The sequence below is a fragment of the Chondrus crispus genome, genomic scaffold, assembly GCF_000350225.1.
Source record: "Chondrus crispus Stackhouse genomic scaffold, scaffold_67, whole genome shotgun sequence".
Lineage (NCBI taxonomy): Eukaryota > Rhodophyta > Florideophyceae > Gigartinales > Gigartinaceae > Chondrus > Chondrus crispus.
Genome location: NW_005178620.1, coordinates 88,126 through 104,720, shown reverse-complemented (window position 1 = coordinate 104,720; position 16,595 = coordinate 88,126). Strand labels below are relative to the sequence as shown.

The following is a 16,595-nucleotide window of genomic DNA, read 5'->3' as shown; positions in this document are numbered from 1 at the left end:
GTTCATGCAGTACAGGGGGGGTCGCGATATAGTGCTACCCTATGTCAGTGCCACTGGCATAGGGTAGCACTATACTGTATCGAACCAGGCACTGAAAGTTAAGGAGAGTTACGGCTTTTTGCAGCGGGGGGGGGGGGGAGGGAGGACAATTGGGGGAGAGAGCTGCAGATCTGATCACATGCGTTTTCGTTGGATGACGTTCTCGCAACAGCGCCATCCACGTGGCTGTGTGTATCATACTGGACAGACAGAGACATGAGACTACGAGCCGTACTGTAAAATTACTGTACATGTGCGGAAACCATTACAGCGAGCACAACTCCTACGTGTACACGTTGTGTACACGTTCTGCCACGTATTCATTACACGACTCTTACTGCTTACAGCGCAGATAACTTGCGCCACTGCTTCGGTCGGGGGGCATGCCGTCCTCTGCGGGGACTTTCCACCCTCTCCCCTCCGCGCCCCTCTTCGCCCCTCTTCGCCCCTCTTCGCACCTCTTCGCACCTCTTTGCACCTCTTTGCACCTCTTCGCCGCCCATCCACCTCCCGCCCACCTCCCTCCAGCATGGACCTGGTAGGCTCCGAGGCGCGCAAGACGGGCACGCGGGGCGGGCGGGGCGCGTTCACGTGGGACGCGGTGTCGTCGCAGGAGCGGCACTACTACCTGGGCAACAGCGTGCGTGTGCCTGCGACGTCGCGGGGCGGGGACGCGCAGTGGTACGCGCGGGCGCGCGCCTCGTCTGCGGCGCGGCCGTCGCGGTCGCCGACGGACGAGGCCGAGGCAGACGTGGAGGCGGAGGCGGACGCCGTGCGCCGCCGCGAGCAGGCCATCGTGGGGCAGGTGCTGGTGGGCCGCTCGTTCTCGGACGCCGTGCGCGAGGCGCTCGCGGAGACGGTCGAGGCCGACGCCGAGCGCGGCGAGGAGAGCGGCGCCGCGGCACGGAGGGCCGCGCGCAGGACGAGGGATAGGGCCGAAAAGGCTCAGAGGAAGGAGATGAGACGCCGCGCGAGGGAGCTGAGGCAGGCGAGGAGGCTTGATAGGCAGAGGAGGAGGGAGAGGTCGCAGGGGGCGGGGTCCGTGGCGGATGCGGTCCGCAGGGATAGTACAGAGTCGGAGAGGGAGAGTGCCAGGTGCCGCTGGGAGGATGAGGTCTCGCGGAGGAGGAGGAGGAGGGGGAGACCGGCCGCGTCTCGGAGGAAGAGGAACGAATGGTTGGATACTTCGGACTCACAGGATTCGGATGCAAGACGGTATGCGAGGCGGCAAAGGTTGAGGTGATTGCATCCAACGTTTATTCATACTGAAGTTTGTTTCTGTCGGTGGGTTACCGCTACTACACTACGTATACTTTCTCGGCGACGCTATTTGGTCACAAATAATAAATTAACACTCTCGAGTAAGACAGCGAGTGCTGGGCTGGCCGCAGTGCTCTACCGTTTGCCCTGCGGTGCCATTCCCGACCCTCCAGCAGCTGCAGCCCGCCCCAACGGCATGCCGGGCACCGCCGCTGCAGTCGCTAGCATCCCGTTCTCCAACGTAATCAGTCTTGGCGCGGGTCCGCGCGACCGTCCAAACCCGAACCGATCAATCCCATTGCTAAACGTATCCTCGTCGTCCACATTCCGTGCAATCTCGAACCGCGCGTGTCCAAACACGCAATCTGGTCCATCTTTGCAAAACCCGGACAAATAGTTTGAGCAGGCCACTTTCTTCACATGTCGATGTCGGCATTTGGGCCCGTGTCTACAAAAGCCCCTGCCATAATACGGGCACTCGTTTCTCTTTTTCTCCGGGTCCACGTGACGATAAGGACACTCAGCATTAGAACACTCGCCATATTTTGAAAAGAAAAAACACTCTGGCATTCGTCCGTAGTCAACTGAGTGCAGATAGTCACACAAGTCCTGCTTCTTGCACAGCCCCCGCAAGTAATGTTTGCACACAATTAACTTGTCGTTGCGCGCGTGCCGCCATTGGCATCGATCCCCTCTCGTGCATCCATTTGGAGAAAAGAAATATGGGCACAAATCCGTCGAGGTGCCAGAGGCCGTCTCGTCAAGGCGACGCACTTCGTCAAGACCGTTCTCGACTTCAAACCGGAATACTTGGTTCCCCAGGGGCGCTATTGCCGTGTCGCCAGACACGATCGACGGCATCGCTTGAGTTTCCCCTCGTGCACCACGCTTCTTGCCGCTATGTGGGATGCCCTCGCGCCTGGTGTGCAACTGATGAGTGGTGAAGGTGAGCAACTACACTTCCGGGTCAACGCAGTGTGATGTGGATGCTTTAATCATAAACTGTCCATTTTTTGGGGGAGGGTTTTGGACAAAGTTTCTAGAAAAGTGTGGAAAGCATGAAAAGACCTGGAGAAGTCTTGTACAGTGCACTGTACTTTACTTGGTGTCCTCAATGACACATCTGGTCCGTGGTATACGTGTCCACGTGTCGGTGAGTGACACGCTCAAGCTGTTGTCTGTACAGTATCCACAACACCCAGAATTCCCCAGACACCGACGCCCAGAGGGGCCTTGAACTCTGAGTACTTGCGTCATCTTCGTTTGAAAACCTGAGACGAGCATGTGGTTTCTAGCCTCAGAGGGTACAGCGGCGAGGCAAACTACGCAAAACAACTTCAGGTTCAATGGCACCACACAGGGCATTTAACTTTTAAAGACAGGCATGCAGCCATAAATTTATTACAATGACTCGTAACACAAAACTGTGAAGATTCTGTAGACCAAAAGAGTTTTTTCTTATATAAGCTTGCGATCATCGCTGCCCAAATTCTCTACGTTTTTATTATTTGCGCTTGTGCAAGAGATGCTCTCTGCCGACTTATCAAGTTTTCACAAGATTTACAGAAAGGTTCTCGAGCACTTCTCACAATATTGTGCAGCGGAGGCGATGGGGACTGATGGGGAATGATGGGGAGCAGATATGCGTTGTCACACGGGGCAAGTGGGCCGATATCAGTTCGAGGGCTGGACATGTATCTCGAGGCGGAGGCGAGGGCGCATGGGAGGCCCGAGAGGTGATATCGGCCCGAGTGTGCCCCATGTGACAACACACTTGTCTCTCGGCCGACGCCTGAGGAAAGCATACCCAATTAATCAAAAAACGCACAGGTTGAAACTATGTCTCCGTCGAGATTGCCTCCGCACACCCCCTCATACCGAGCCTGTTTCGTTTCATCCGTTCCCCAATATTGCGAAAAACTACTGTTATCGAAGGTTGCCCTAGGGCACCTGCGATAACACCGCTGTTATCGAAGGTTAACACCGCTCTTATCGAAGGTGCCCTATTGTCTATTTGACATGCAGTTTGCCTCATATGAGGCCAGCTTTTTTTTGCAAAAATATATACATTAATCGAAACTTTATAAAGTCAGTTTGGACGCCATTTCTTTACCGTTTATTCCCTCGGCGATAACCTCTTGCAAAACATTGGGATAGCAGTTGTGAATACACAGAAAGACTAAGAATCCAATGAAGTTTCAATGGTCTGTTGATATTTTAAACAGGCGTTTTGGTTTCGAAGATATCACCACATAACGTGTTGAGGATGATCAAAAAGGCTTCTTTTGTAGACATTCTAAAAATGGCTGGAAAAGACGTGCAGATCTCACCAAACTCTACTCTTCCGCAGCGCAAAAGTCAACTGCGGTGGCGAGAGTATCTTTTTCCTTCTTGTTGAGAAGGCACAAGTCGAGAAAAAATAAGTTGAAAAGTGACCTCATATGAGGTCACATGTCCAATAGACACTAGGGCAACCTTCGATAACAGTAGTTTTTCGGAATATTGGGGTTGTCCCTCTAGGGCAGCTTCGATAACAGCGGTGTTATCGAAGGTTGCTCCAGGGCACCGTCCATAACAGCGAAAACTGGGCATGATCCTCAATATCACTACAATATCACCACACATGCAGGAGCTTGTGCGTTGCGTTTGGCGACATGCTGTGTGTCGCGCCGGCACTGTCGCACTGGGCTGATATCGCAGGTGGTTCCCTAGCTGATATTGTGCCATAATTTTGTCAGCCGTGAGACAATAAAAGAGCTACCGTCAGCCGGTAGAAAATGCTAGAGTGTCTATCCGACCGGGGCTTGTTCCATATGAGGACAGCTCTTTTTATTGCAAGATATATATATTAAATTGAACATTTAAAAATCTATCTTGGACATTATTTCCTTAACGTGCTTGTTTTCGGTAATAACATCTCGCAGAACACCGGGATAGCAGCTTTGAATTCGCAGAAAGATTAAAATCGTAATGCAGAATGAGTACATAGTTCCCTTTTTAAACTGGCGTTTTTGGTTTCGAAGTTATTTTACATGCAGTTTTAAGGTGGTTTAAAAAATCTTCTTTTCCAGGCATATCTAAAAACGACCAGGAAGAATAATATTCTGCATATTATGCAATTCTCACAAAGTTCTTTCTGTCCCCAAGTCAGAATTCAAGTACGGTGGCGGGGCTACCTTTTTCTTTCTTGTCGCGGAAGCGCAAGTCAAGAATAAAATAGGTCGAATAGTATCCGCATATAAGGACAACGGTCCAATAGACACTAGGGATCATTTTACAGTAATGGGCTTCAATTTAATTGAAAGAGGAGTTGAACAGAAGCTGAACTGAAGAAGGATGAGACGGATCAGTTCCATGCTTACGTGTCTGATGGATGTGCTTGAGAAGCACGACCTCGTAGTAACATGGATGAAACAGAGGCTGATTGAAAAACAGTGCCGAATTTGGTGCGGCGTGAGCTTCATTATGACTTATTATTTGCTCGCCCTTTGCCTCGAGCATGCAAGCGACATTTAACAATGGTGCTCTCAATGAGGGCTGACCGAATTTCAATTTCGTGGAATGTAGTCAAGGATTAGGTCAGTACGCCCTCCCTCCTCTCTTGGAGGCCCATTGCAGCGTGGTGCGTCAATGAACGGATGACGGGCGCTTGCACAATCCAAAACTACAGCTGTGTCGCAGAGGAGACTACAGTTCTCACCACAGAAGCGAAATTTTGGGCTTCGATTTGATCGTCATACAATAGGTTTTGCACAGCAGTAATAACTGAAATTGCAACGGTCTGCCTAAATAATGTTTAGGCATATTATGAAGTCTACGTACTGCGTACCACATATCGCAGTCAAGCTCTGCAGTAGGATGAAAAGGTATGACCAGTCACACCTTCGCCCTGGTGTGGTCTGCATTCTGTAGCCACATTCGTATGATCTACTTAGCTATTCTGGACGTATTCGTTTCAAAACTGCCCAGACCTTGACTCAAACAGGCACATGTATTTTTGTTTTTCTAACTTCATACTCTCCGAACAAAGCCTTGGTTCCATGTTTGTATGCTTTCTAGATAAAATCAATATCATGTTTTCGAAGCAGTTGTGATATCCGATGTTAAAACACAGTTTTAATGAATACAAGAAAAAGGATGAGTTATTCGGGTGCATTGCTTTCTCAGAGCGTTACGAGGCCCGATGTTTGACTCTGTAATAGTTTCTCATGCTATGGATCCTCATGTAGACAATCGTTGTCCATTGTACGAGTTTCGGAGTAGGCATGCTTTAAAGCCTTTGATTCTCACTATTTTGGCAGAATGTCTTTGGACCTGGAAGGCATCATACTTTACGGAAGCGAATTCGCGCGTAGTATCGCCTACTGCTCTTTCGTACGGAACGCAAATTATTGGCTCCCCGACTTTGTTCCAACTCCGTTATGCTTTCCAGGGCGGATAGGCGGCCCAAATGGTCTCCCTTCATGCAACTATGAAGTAGTGTTTATTCCCCCTTTACTTTGCCAACAAGTTTAAAACGAAGTATCTTGAACAACTTCAAGTTCAAACTCTGCAAAAATCTCACTCCATCGCATCACGTCATGACCGGCAGAGAAGCATCGTCGCAATCAATTGTTGAAACCACTCGTTGCAATCTTCATCGTGAAAGATATTTAAGCCTTTCAGATCTTCGCTTTCCTCAACTGCATTGTCAAAAAAATGATCGCAGTTCTTCGCACGTTCAACGAGATGTTTGGGACAACATTTTTAAAAGATTGTCAATTTCTCATCTCTTGCGGATGGGCAAGGTATGTTACGCATTTTATGCACTTGCGAGATTGCACATCCAGGGCATTCGACGCCGCCGATCATTGCTCGAACAGAAAAGCGAGATGGAAATACCAAAGACGGGAACAGGTCCCCTCTTGTGCCCACAAAGTGGAGATACAGTTGTCCTATTGCAGAAGGACCCCTTCTACAGCCTTGAAGTCTGGGACATTACTGCAAAGGAGCTGAAAGCCAAATGTAATTTACCTAGGCGAATTCACTCAATAATGCCGAACGGATTCGAGATGTCCAACACGGGAAAGTTTATCTGTATCATCTATAATCTTTTTTCTCTTGTTTACATGCTCAGAATAGACGCAGGTGATTCCATTGATACAGGGATTTGTCTCTTTCACGTTTTTCGCTATGAACTGCCGGCAAGATTTCTGCATGATGCATATGATGACAAACACTCTGCAACAGATACAAGATGCCTTGTAGCTTTTTCACCCATGGATGAACACATGGCTACACTCAGGATTGATAGAGGCGGATACCGTGGCCGGACGGTCAAGTTGCAATACACGTCGACAAAAGTAAGTGAATGCGGTGATGCTCTAGTCGAAACTGTCTGGGAGCCAGCAGTTCAGACAAACATGAAGTGGAGGACGTTTCAGTCTCCAACAGAATGGGTCTCTCTTCTTGACTTCGGAATTAATCCTGATCCTTTGCGAATTATCGTTCCGCCAGGGGTTTCGAAAAGTAAGGGGTTTGTGTTAAGGGCCGAACGTCCTTTGCAAACTCGTTTCTTGCCCATTCCGGATAGAGCCTACTCACTTCAGAGACTGTTGTTTTCGAAATGTGGGCGCTTCCTCGTGGAAGCCGTCTCAAGAATTCAACCAGGTACGCAATACAAAATATCTCTCCGGTATTGGGATATAGTGTCGGGCCAACTGTATTGTAATTTTTCCTCCGAGGAGAACTCGGGCATGTTGGAGCTGCAGCTATCGAGAGATGGCAAGTGTGCTGTGATATTTCTTGGCGAGTCTGCATGTGACCGGCGCGGGAACTGCAGCATCGATGGATGGAATATTTATTACTTAGAAAGCAAGGAGCAGGTGCATGTCGAACAGAGCCTCTACAGCAGGGCTAAACCGTTCGAGTCGCACTTTTCATTAAGCTACGACGGCGAGCTAATTGCCCTTGCAGCCGATTTCGATGCGTCAAAACAGGAGTACAACATTTTAATATATGAAGCAGGTACTGCAGAAATAGCAAAGGAGATGCGTTGCCGGGCTCCTCAATGGCCAGAATTGAATTTCATTTCTCCGTTACCCGCTCTTCCGGGAGGAGGCCGAGGATGTACACACTTGACAGGAATATGTGGGGACATGTCTTTAACTTCTTTTTCGTTGGAACACTGTAGAGTTGCCTGTACTCATTTTCGCAGCGAATAACACTGATTTCGGGGAAAGCACGAATAACTGAAGGCTCAGAGAATATGACCTCTCTTCTCAGCTTCAGAAGGCTTGTTGATTGCATATGAAGTCCTGACTCTAGGACACTTCCTGCTAAATGCATTAGATTTTTAATTTGCATCAGCATCAAAGATCTGTTTACGCAACTTTACGCAGTTTGTCGCTGATCTCAAGCACGTCTACAAGTTAAGTTCTTCAATCTGGTACAAGTTCCTCAGACAATCTCAGACAATCGAGGAGAGTTGAATTGTTGTGGATTCCACCATTTATGCAGGAAACCGGCTGAACGATGATAGCTAATTATCAGGAACGAAGATATGTAACGTGATTTGCATGCCACAAAAGCAATATAAACAGGTCGATGTTTCGGTTGTAATCTGCCCATCAGCGGTAATACAGAATTGCCTAGCACTTTAATGGGCGACTCCGAAAAACATAAAAACACATTTTGTGTATGCGCAAATCCGCCGATTTTGATTGAGTCGGAGGTGTTTGTGCATACACAAACCGCCGATTTGCTCTTCGTTCCCCTCCCGATGTAATTGTTTGTGCACAGACACAAACGCACAAACGCACATCCGCACCCACCTATACCACCCTATATCATACCATGTGCTCAAATATTTCTCTGCGATCTGTCCGATCAACCCATCCCACCCCTCGGCAACCTCATTCCTATTTCGATCTGGCCTCCCTCCACACTTTCCTCCGTCGTATCAGCCGCTGTCCAACCCCGCAGCCCAACGTCTACATGGCTCATGTTGCCGACTCCGACGAGGAGCCGGCACCCGATATTTGTCCCCAAGCCAGCGGCTCCTTCGTCAGTATCATAGGATAGGGCGTGAAGGGAGTACCGCAATCCGTCCGCCGGCGTGCTGACACCTCACTGAGGGTGAATTGGCATTAAATGTGTCTTACACAAATTTTTGTTCACATGCATTTCCGTGCCAAGGCATAAAATACGACACACATACACAAAGAAATTTGTGTGTACACAATTTATGTTTTTCGGAGTCGCCCAATAACGCACAAAACAACTGTTACTCGTTCAAATTTTTGAATTATGCACTAATTCAAAATTTTGGTGCAATCCTCTTCTTCGCTTGTGTTATCATTTTCGATGCCCTCTTTCAAAACCTGGTCTTGCTTTCCCATTCTTGTGTGAACGTCATTGCATCAAAGCAAAGATACCTTGTGTGGAGATGAGGAAGCCGCCATGCATTGGATCGAAGACGCCACTCCATATGTGATGAAGCCATTGATGAAGTGATGACTCCACTTGTGGAGATGAGGAAGCCGTCCAATGCATGGATCGAAGACGCCACTCCACACTTGACTGCTTTGGTTCCGCAAGTCAATAACGCGCTTGGGGGAACTTTCGCACCTCAGCGCTCCTGTCTAGAGGCGGAATATCGCACCTCCAAGAGTTTGCTGGAGAAACGACTGCCGAATGGTCGACCGGCTACCGAGTCGGACTTGGCGCGATCTCGCATAAAGTGGGTTGACTTTATGCGAGATCGCCTGGAATCTCAATTCCATTTCTACGCATGCGTAGAAATGGAATTGAGATTCCAGGAGCGTTAAAGCATCGAGAAAGATCGACAAGTTCCTCACCTAAGCGGGATCGAAAAAGAGGAAACAAAGAGAAACGATTTGAAAGGAAAGCGTGGTAGGAAATCATGTGTTCCGTCATGTAGGCACGGCGTGATTTGGGCTTTTTTGAGTAACAGACAAAGTGGTGAGTAGGAACCGAAGTGTACAGCTAGCTAGCATGCACGGAGAGAAGGGTGATTGGGAATGTGATTCCGCTGTTGATAGCAGTGAGTATGCAAAAATCTGTGGAAGCGGTGCTGATCACTAAGCATGTCGGGGAAGGCATGGAAATCGCACAGAAAACTCACAGCAATTGTGTAGGGGGAAGCAAATTGCCAGATCTGGGACGCCAAACTAAGCACTCGCATTGGCTGTGTCCAAAGAAACAATGAGTTCACGTTCTGCTAGTCGATGCCTTTCCGAACATCCAATCACGAGCCCGGGTAGTTCCACTTAGCGCATCATAATTCATCTACGACGTGCGAGTTGCGTGACCCAACGAAGCGGATGTTGGATACAAGGCCGAGTGCATCCTCACCTGCCCAACGCCCTGCCTAGAGTACTACGTCACCCTCCTGAGGGGGGACGAAACCGCGGGCGTCCGTCTCGCGCGTCGGGAGACACGCAATGATGTGCCGCCGAAGGTGGTGCCGTCAAGGACGAGATAATGCATCGAGCGCGCATGGGCGTCGCATAGATGATGAGAGTAACGGGATGAAGGTGACCGGTGTGGGCATGCTGTGTTGGAGGAGTCCGAAGGCGGCAACTGGGCGGAAGCTGAGGGTGAGGAAGGAAGGTTTTCTTCCAATCAGTGCGATGAGGTGGGCGGCGTCAAGCTTAGATGAACCATTAGAGCCCGCTCAAAGTTTGCCGAGCCACAATGCCCTCGTCGTTGAAAACAGGAGGTTTGTACTGTATTGTTGCATATATCGCGGGTGTCATGGGTGATCGAGCACGGCGGATCTAGGGACTCGTCGGCAAGGACTGCATGTAACAGTGACACAATCGCCCATGGAATGGGGAGATGCTCTGGTTGTCCGTGAGGGACTGCTGAAGCTGGTGTCTGGAGATGGTTTCAATTTTATTATTGAAGAGGAATACGCGCTGGTGTCAAAAGTGATCCACAGAATGGTGATGAACACATTCAAGGAATCCCGCACGAGAGTGATTCACTTGCCAGAATTCAGTGGATGCGTACTTGAGAATATATACTAGTACTTCTATTACATGGCGAGGTTCAAAAATCGACTGCTTTTAAACAATCATTGTCGTCGGGGCGTGGCGGAACTGACGCGGGTGGCATGGCGACTTGCGACTCTTTGCTGACAGCTTCCACGTATCACAGGACATGGATAAAGAGCTGATGTTGTGTGCTTTTAACCTTGATCGCTGAGGTGGTTTTCTCTTCGCGTAAAGTCATGACAGTAGATTGGCACGAAAGGAAACGTGAATTTTCAATCACGTTGGCACGACGAACTGCGCTCATTTGAAACGCAAAAACGATATCACTTTCATTATTGCCACCTGCCACCATCGTAACTCCCAGTCTCACAATTCCTCTCGCAGTATGTACGCTTTCACCTCATCGCCGTTAGTTGGTAGCCCGTTTATTTGTCGTCCCCAGCTCAAGTCTCGATCATAAGCAAAGTCCATCGTATCCCTCCTGTCACAAAACGCAGTGCTACTCGCGTCCACTCCTGCGCAGATACGCCTGATTTCGGCGCCGCAGTCATGTCAGGAGATGCTCTTCGTGTAAGCTCGAAGCCCTGGCGGAGAATCGCAAAGCCCAAGCTCAACGCACAGAGCAAAAACTAAACGATATGAGTGAACAACTTGCCAAGATTATTGCAAAGTTGCGCACGGATGCAGGCTTGCCTCCCGTCGCCGAGCCCCCTTCCCATGCAGCTATCTCACCGTCCGAATAATCAGCTACAGCAATCTCGGACACAGATGACGATGCAAGTAGCACAGTGGATAAACCATAACATGGATCCAAGCAACCTTTGGCTATGAATCAACCGCCGGCACTGGCATATTCCTGATTGCAAGATTCGTGCCATCGGCTGTAACCTTACGTATGGCACCCCACGTACCTAATATCAGCGAAAACGGAGGAAGGACAGGCGAGGTCCACAACGGAGGGACAGAGAAGAGAGGGATGGGTGAGTTTGGCCACGTGGTCCGGCATACCCCTTGGCCTTCGTGACAAGCGTCTTCTGTTGACGTTGTCACTCGCAGTACCGTAGCGACGGATTGCTTGTCGCAAGGTGATGTCGAAAGCGGTTCGGTTCTTTTGTACGGGGGACAGTGGTGAGCGCTTGCGGCGAAGACAGGCGCTATTCGTGAGACCATATGGACTATTAAACGGGATACAAGAGAGAGGGTGACATCTTGAATGTGGGAAAACATTTAATTCGTTCGTGGCGGCTCTCCCTAGAGCTCAAACAGTGCTACAGATCTATAGTTGCCCGCACACGCAAGTGAGGAATCATACGACATTTTGGCGGTTGTTTTGACTTCCCTATCCGCCTTCCGACAAAGCAGGTCGCCCCAGTTCCCTTTTTTTCGTTCTGAGCAGATAGGGAAGAGGGCACCGGGGTGAAAAACTGACAAGCATCAAGTGTTGTATATATGAAGATTGAGTTCTCGATCCTTTCCGGTGGCACTATTTCGTTGCTGACGGGGCCTTCGTAGACGAAGCGGTTTTCTGGGGTGTTTTGCGCTTCCTGTCTCTTCTTTCTTCAGAAGTCTCTGATATCGTTTTTGTTGATCCAGTGTCCATGGAAGATATATCCGAGTCTACTGTCCGTCTATACTTCCTAGAAGTATGGCAGGTGGCTGAATGACAATCAGCACGAGCATGGGAGCGGGTGCCGTCGCTGTTCTCGATTGTTCTATATCCGCACATTGGTGATGAAGCTATGTACAAAACCCGAGCTAGTGATTGATCCCAAGGGAAATTTCTTTGCACAAGAACAAGTGACCTTGTCAATAAAGTCCCCCTAGCATCTGTGCAGAGGGCATCTCAATATCTAGATTTTCCCAGCCACTGGGTCTTGAGATGCGTCTAATTTCCAATCAGATGAACCTAAAACGAGATGGTTTGCTGCACGGCGCATCCGCATCCGCGCAGCAAGAATAAAAAACTCACCAGAAAAATTGAGCGCGCGCAGCGTCCGCTGGGCCCGCGGCATCCAGACCTGTTAGGAAAGCATTATCTCAACGGTTGTCCTGACACCTCGATCCGCTTTCCGAGAACGCCTCCCGCTGCACCTCCCTTCCTCCCTTGTGCACTCCCCACAATCGCCCGATCGATGCTCTGTTCTTGTCAAAGAGCAGATCGAACATCCCATTTGACTGTCGTGTTCGTTGTTGCCGTTGCTCGCGGCACGACAAATCGAAATCGCCAGCACAAGAATCATTCCGCCTTGCAATACGCACGCTATTGCCATAAGAGGCGTGCCAGAGATGAAAATTCTTGACAAAGTGGAATTTCAAGACGAATGTAATCAGTTTCAAGCGTCGTATGTCACCTTCCACGACGGTGAGAATTATTACAAAGCTCAGTCATCGGTTCTTGTACCGGAGAAAATAGACGAATGCAACGTCGCGACGTTGAGCAGTGTCCTCATTCCACAACATCACATCTTCCCGTTATATGACCACAATCTCAGCGTCAGTCAATCGCATATTGTCGAGACTGGATATGTGAAGATACCGAAGCTATTTCGCTACAACGCCAATGAACCTGACAAGATACCTGCTCGTTTCTTGTGCGAAGCGCAAGTGCTCGAGGCTTTGTCAAAGAGCCCGCATCCCAACGTTGTGAGATATATGGGCTGCGTAGTGAAGGAAAATCGCGTAGTTGGTCTGTGTCTAGAGAGATGCGTCGAAACTTTATACCAACGAACTTGGTTAAAAAGAGAAAAAGTAGACAATATGAAAGTAGTTGATAGTGTGCGACGTGGTGTAAGCCATCTCCACCAGCTCGGATACTGTCACAACGACATCAGTCTCGAAAACATCATGTTTCGCGAAGACGATTCGATTACAATAGTGGACTTTGACTCATGTCAACGAACTGGAGACAGGTTGGGGTCGAAGAAAGGAACTCCGGGCTTCTGTGATGAAGCCGCTACTATGTCTAGGCCTGAGAACGACTTTTATAGCCTCGGCAAGGTGGAGGCATATCTACGAACCGGTAAACTGTTTCCGTAGTGAGGCCGTTGTACTCACCGGCACATTGCGATACTTCGTATCCGAAGATAAGCGTCAACGTGTAATCGCATCCTCTGCCTCTGCGCAGACTCTGATTTTTTCCCCACCTCCTCATCCGCTTTGTTTCTACTGCGTGGCTCGTTGGCAAGTTGGACAACCATTTGCGCGTCTCGATACGTTCACAGCACGTCAATACGCTTCAAATCAATGACGGCGCCACCGCAGGGGACTTTATTTTCGTGGAGGTTGACAGAATGTTGGAAAGAAGCGGAGAGAGGACCAGAAGGAAAAGCGATAATTGAGTTGCTGGGAATGGTGGTCAGGATAAAACGCATCTGTCGAAAGCGGTTGCACTTGAGCTGGTCGATGCGATAATCAGCGATTTAACTGGTCTCGATCCGATGCTGGAGTCGCCAGCCAAATGGGATTTTGGCTTGCACAAGTATGCCCGAGAGAGTGGGTCGCGCCCGCGTTCACGATTTCCATCTTGACAACACGACATCGCTAGAGCCGTGCAAAAAGTACTCCTTTACTGGCTTCAACCTACTGTACTCTAAGTCTTCTTTTATTCTTCGTCCTCGAGTCCCAACGCGTTCGACTGGGCTAGGATGCAGAAACAGCACGACTTCGCTGTGCACCAGAACTGAATCATGTCTTGCGCCGTAGCGTGTGTCCTACCAAACATATCTGCCTTCTCTAAGCGCTAACTGCCATTTTCTCCAAGCGCATACCTGTTTCGATTACTCTTCATAACAGCACCTGATGGATTACTACCACATCATCCTCGAACCCTGTCACCAGAACCTTCTGCCGCGAATCAAAGTGCCACGCTTGAGCATTCCATACAGTAACGGGAAGTGTAGCCAAAGTGAGATCTTGGCCCTGAAAACGCATTTTCACAAGCGGAGAGAATGAATGGCACCAAACCTGCAAGGCCTCTTCGTCCTCTTCGTCCTCTTCGTCCTCTTCGTCCTCTTCATCGTCACCGCCTCCTGCCTCGACCAGTCCGACAGTCTACTCCAGTTTCCACTCCGGACGCCCAAAGTCTCCGTAGCTCTCACCATCGTTCCGGTGATATCAACTCTTGTAATCATACCATTACGCTTCCGTGGTTGGCCAACGGGCTGGCCGCTCTCGGCGTCCCACACCCTCAACGTTTGTCGCTTGATCCTTATTCTTGAGCCGACTTGTCGCGAAATTCATCATGACGAAACAGGCGCAGTTGTCTCTGCGCCGTTCGCCATTGAATCGCATTTTCGTCGATGTTCACAGGTTCGAAGTGCTTGCATTGTCTGTAGAACGGGCTGGATGGTTTGGAATGATTGTGATGAAGGCGTTGTCACTGCAACGCCACACAGTGGTTCATGTTCATCATAGCAGACTGCTAGGCCGAATTTGAACATGGAAGGGGCGGTGGCGGTGGCGGAGCTGCGCAGAAGGGACCAGACGTTGCCCGGGTCGAGATGGCAACAAAAATTTAAAAAAGCCAGTCTAAAAGTAAATTCGGTCGTTTTGTGCACCGACAATGGGCGACTCCGAAAAACATAAAAACACATTTTGTGTATGCGCAAATCCGCCGATTTTGATTGAGTCGGAGGTGTTTGTGCATACACAAACCGCCGATTTGCTCTTCGTTCCCCTCCCGATGTAATTGTTTGTGCACAGACACAAACGCACAAACGCACATCCGCACCCACCTATACCACCCTATATCATACCATGTGCTCAAATATTTCTCTGCGATCTGTCCGATCAACCCATCCCACCCCTCGGCAACCTCATTCCTATTTCGATCTGGCCTCCCTCCACACTTTCCTCCGTCGTATCAGCCGCTGTCCAACCCCGCAGCCCAACGTCTACATGGCTCATGTTGCCGACTCCGACGAGGAGCCGGCACCCGATATTTGTCCCCAAGCCAGCGGCTCCTTCGTCAGTATCATAGGATAGGGCGTGAAGGGAGTACCGCAATCCGTCCGCCGGCGTGCTGACACCTCACTGAGGGTGAATTGGCATTAAATGTGTCTTACACAAATTTTTGTTCACATGCATTTCCGTGCCAAGGCATAAAATACGACACACATACACAAAGAAATTTGTGTGTACACAATTTATGTTTTTCGGAGTCGCCCAATACTGTGCTTCGAATTTTTGACAAATTTCTTCGCGAAGCAATAGCGGCAGGCCTATCCCAGGCATGCACGTGAGAAATCTGGGGAGAACAATTTTCACGTCTTCCTCCGGTAGGGGCCTAATGACGCAGTCGATTTGAGCTCTGAACTGCTCACTGGTGTCGCTTGTGATATGGCGCAATCCATTTTGAGGCTTGGCCGTCAGAGTGGATTCTTGAGCGCCATTGCAACTACTAGGACTCATTCGCGCACATCAGGAGAAATTCTATCTAGAGCGTGGAGATGCCAAAGTCTGGTGTGCACCTGGCAAGTCCTAGAAACGAGACCGCCAGCAGGGTTATGGCGCCGAGATCAGAGTCCAGCGTGGGCCTGCGTAGCTGGAAGCCCACAAATCGGATACTCGTCTATGATGCATTTTGATAAGGTTCCCGACAAACTGCCCGATTGGTGGGACGAGGAAGACGAGGATGAGGAAGAGGACAATGACCATGAAAAGGGTGGAACTGGTAATGGGAACAAGGGTCGAGGAGAGGGAGGGGGCGCAGGAGGTGGCGGAGGAGGCGGAGGGGGAGAGGAGGGAATTTTCGCGCTTCTACTCGCTGCGTACGTGCGTGCCATCAAGACTAACCCGGTGCGTACTAAGGCATTATCGACGGGGCTGATTGCAATTCTCGGAGACCTTCTGGCACAGAAAATTTCACAGCGCGGCGACGGACAATTTGTCCTTGACATGCGTAGATCGGCATCAGTGGGCATCTGGGGACTGCTTGCCTTGGGACCTGCTCTGCATTATTGGTATGGGATTCTAGACAGATTGTTTCTGGGGAGATATGCCGTGATCAGTAAGCTTCTGAGTGACCAGCTGTTGTTCGCTCCGGTATGTAACACTGCATTTATGTTAGGTGTCGGTTCCCTTGAAGGAAATCCGTTCAGTGAAGTGTCAAAGACAGTGCGGGAAAAGTTTTGGCCATCAACCAAAGCGAACTGGACATTATGGCCTGCAGCGCAACTGTTAAATTTTTCACTTGTGCCGAAGACATTTCAGATTGTCTACGTCAATTGCGTTGCTCTGGTATGGTCCGTCATACTTGCATACATCGCACATGATGAATGAGTTCCTACTTGACATCGA

The 16,595-nt window shown here is 49.5% G+C and overlaps 4 protein-coding genes; 2 read left to right on the top strand and 2 right to left on the bottom strand.

Annotated features, from left to right (window-relative positions):
* Positions 1–1,434: 1,434 nt before the first annotated feature.
* On the bottom strand, positions 1,435–2,160 carry CHC_T00010067001 (Putative PCSF-30). Its single transcript, XM_005710769.1, has one exon. It carries the CDS (start codon positions 2,158–2,160, stop codon positions 1,435–1,437), a length of 726 nt encoding a protein of 241 aa, XP_005710826.1.
* A 5,577-nt stretch (positions 2,161–7,737) lies between these two features.
* CHC_T00007245001 (hypothetical protein) lies at positions 7,738–7,908 on the bottom strand. Its single transcript, XM_005710768.1, has one exon. The coding sequence runs from the start codon at positions 7,906–7,908 to the stop codon at positions 7,738–7,740; it is 171 nt and encodes a 56-aa protein (XP_005710825.1).
* A 4,306-nt stretch (positions 7,909–12,214) lies between these two features.
* On the top strand, positions 12,215–13,885 carry CHC_T00007244001 (hypothetical protein). XM_005710767.1 is given in 2 exon segments: positions 12,215–12,598; positions 12,599–13,885. The coding sequence occupies 1 exon segment, from the start codon at positions 12,215–12,217 to the stop codon at positions 12,596–12,598; it is 384 nt and encodes a 127-aa protein (XP_005710824.1). The 3' UTR covers positions 12,599–13,885.
* Positions 13,886–15,635: 1,750 nt separating this feature from the next.
* CHC_T00007243001 (hypothetical protein) lies at positions 15,636–16,577 on the top strand. The gene has a single exon (XM_005710766.1). The coding sequence runs from the start codon at positions 15,636–15,638 to the stop codon at positions 16,575–16,577; it is 942 nt and encodes a 313-aa protein (XP_005710823.1).
* The last annotated feature ends 18 nt before the right edge of the window (positions 16,578–16,595 follow it).

Excerpts from the sequence above, each read along its gene's own strand:
- CHC_T00010067001 (XM_005710769.1), bottom strand. The coding sequence starts at position 2,160 with ATGCCGTCGATCGTGTCTGGCGACACGGCAATAGCGCCCCTGGGGAAC.
- CHC_T00007245001 (XM_005710768.1), bottom strand. The coding sequence starts at position 7,908 with ATGGGCAGATTACAACCGAAACATCGACCTGTTTATATTGCTTTTGTG.
- CHC_T00007243001 (XM_005710766.1), top strand. The coding sequence starts at position 15,636 with ATGGCGCAATCCATTTTGAGGCTTGGCCGTCAGAGTGGATTCTTGAGC.
- CHC_T00007244001 (XM_005710767.1), top strand. The coding sequence starts at position 12,215 with ATGGTTTGCTGCACGGCGCATCCGCATCCGCGCAGCAAGAATAAAAAA.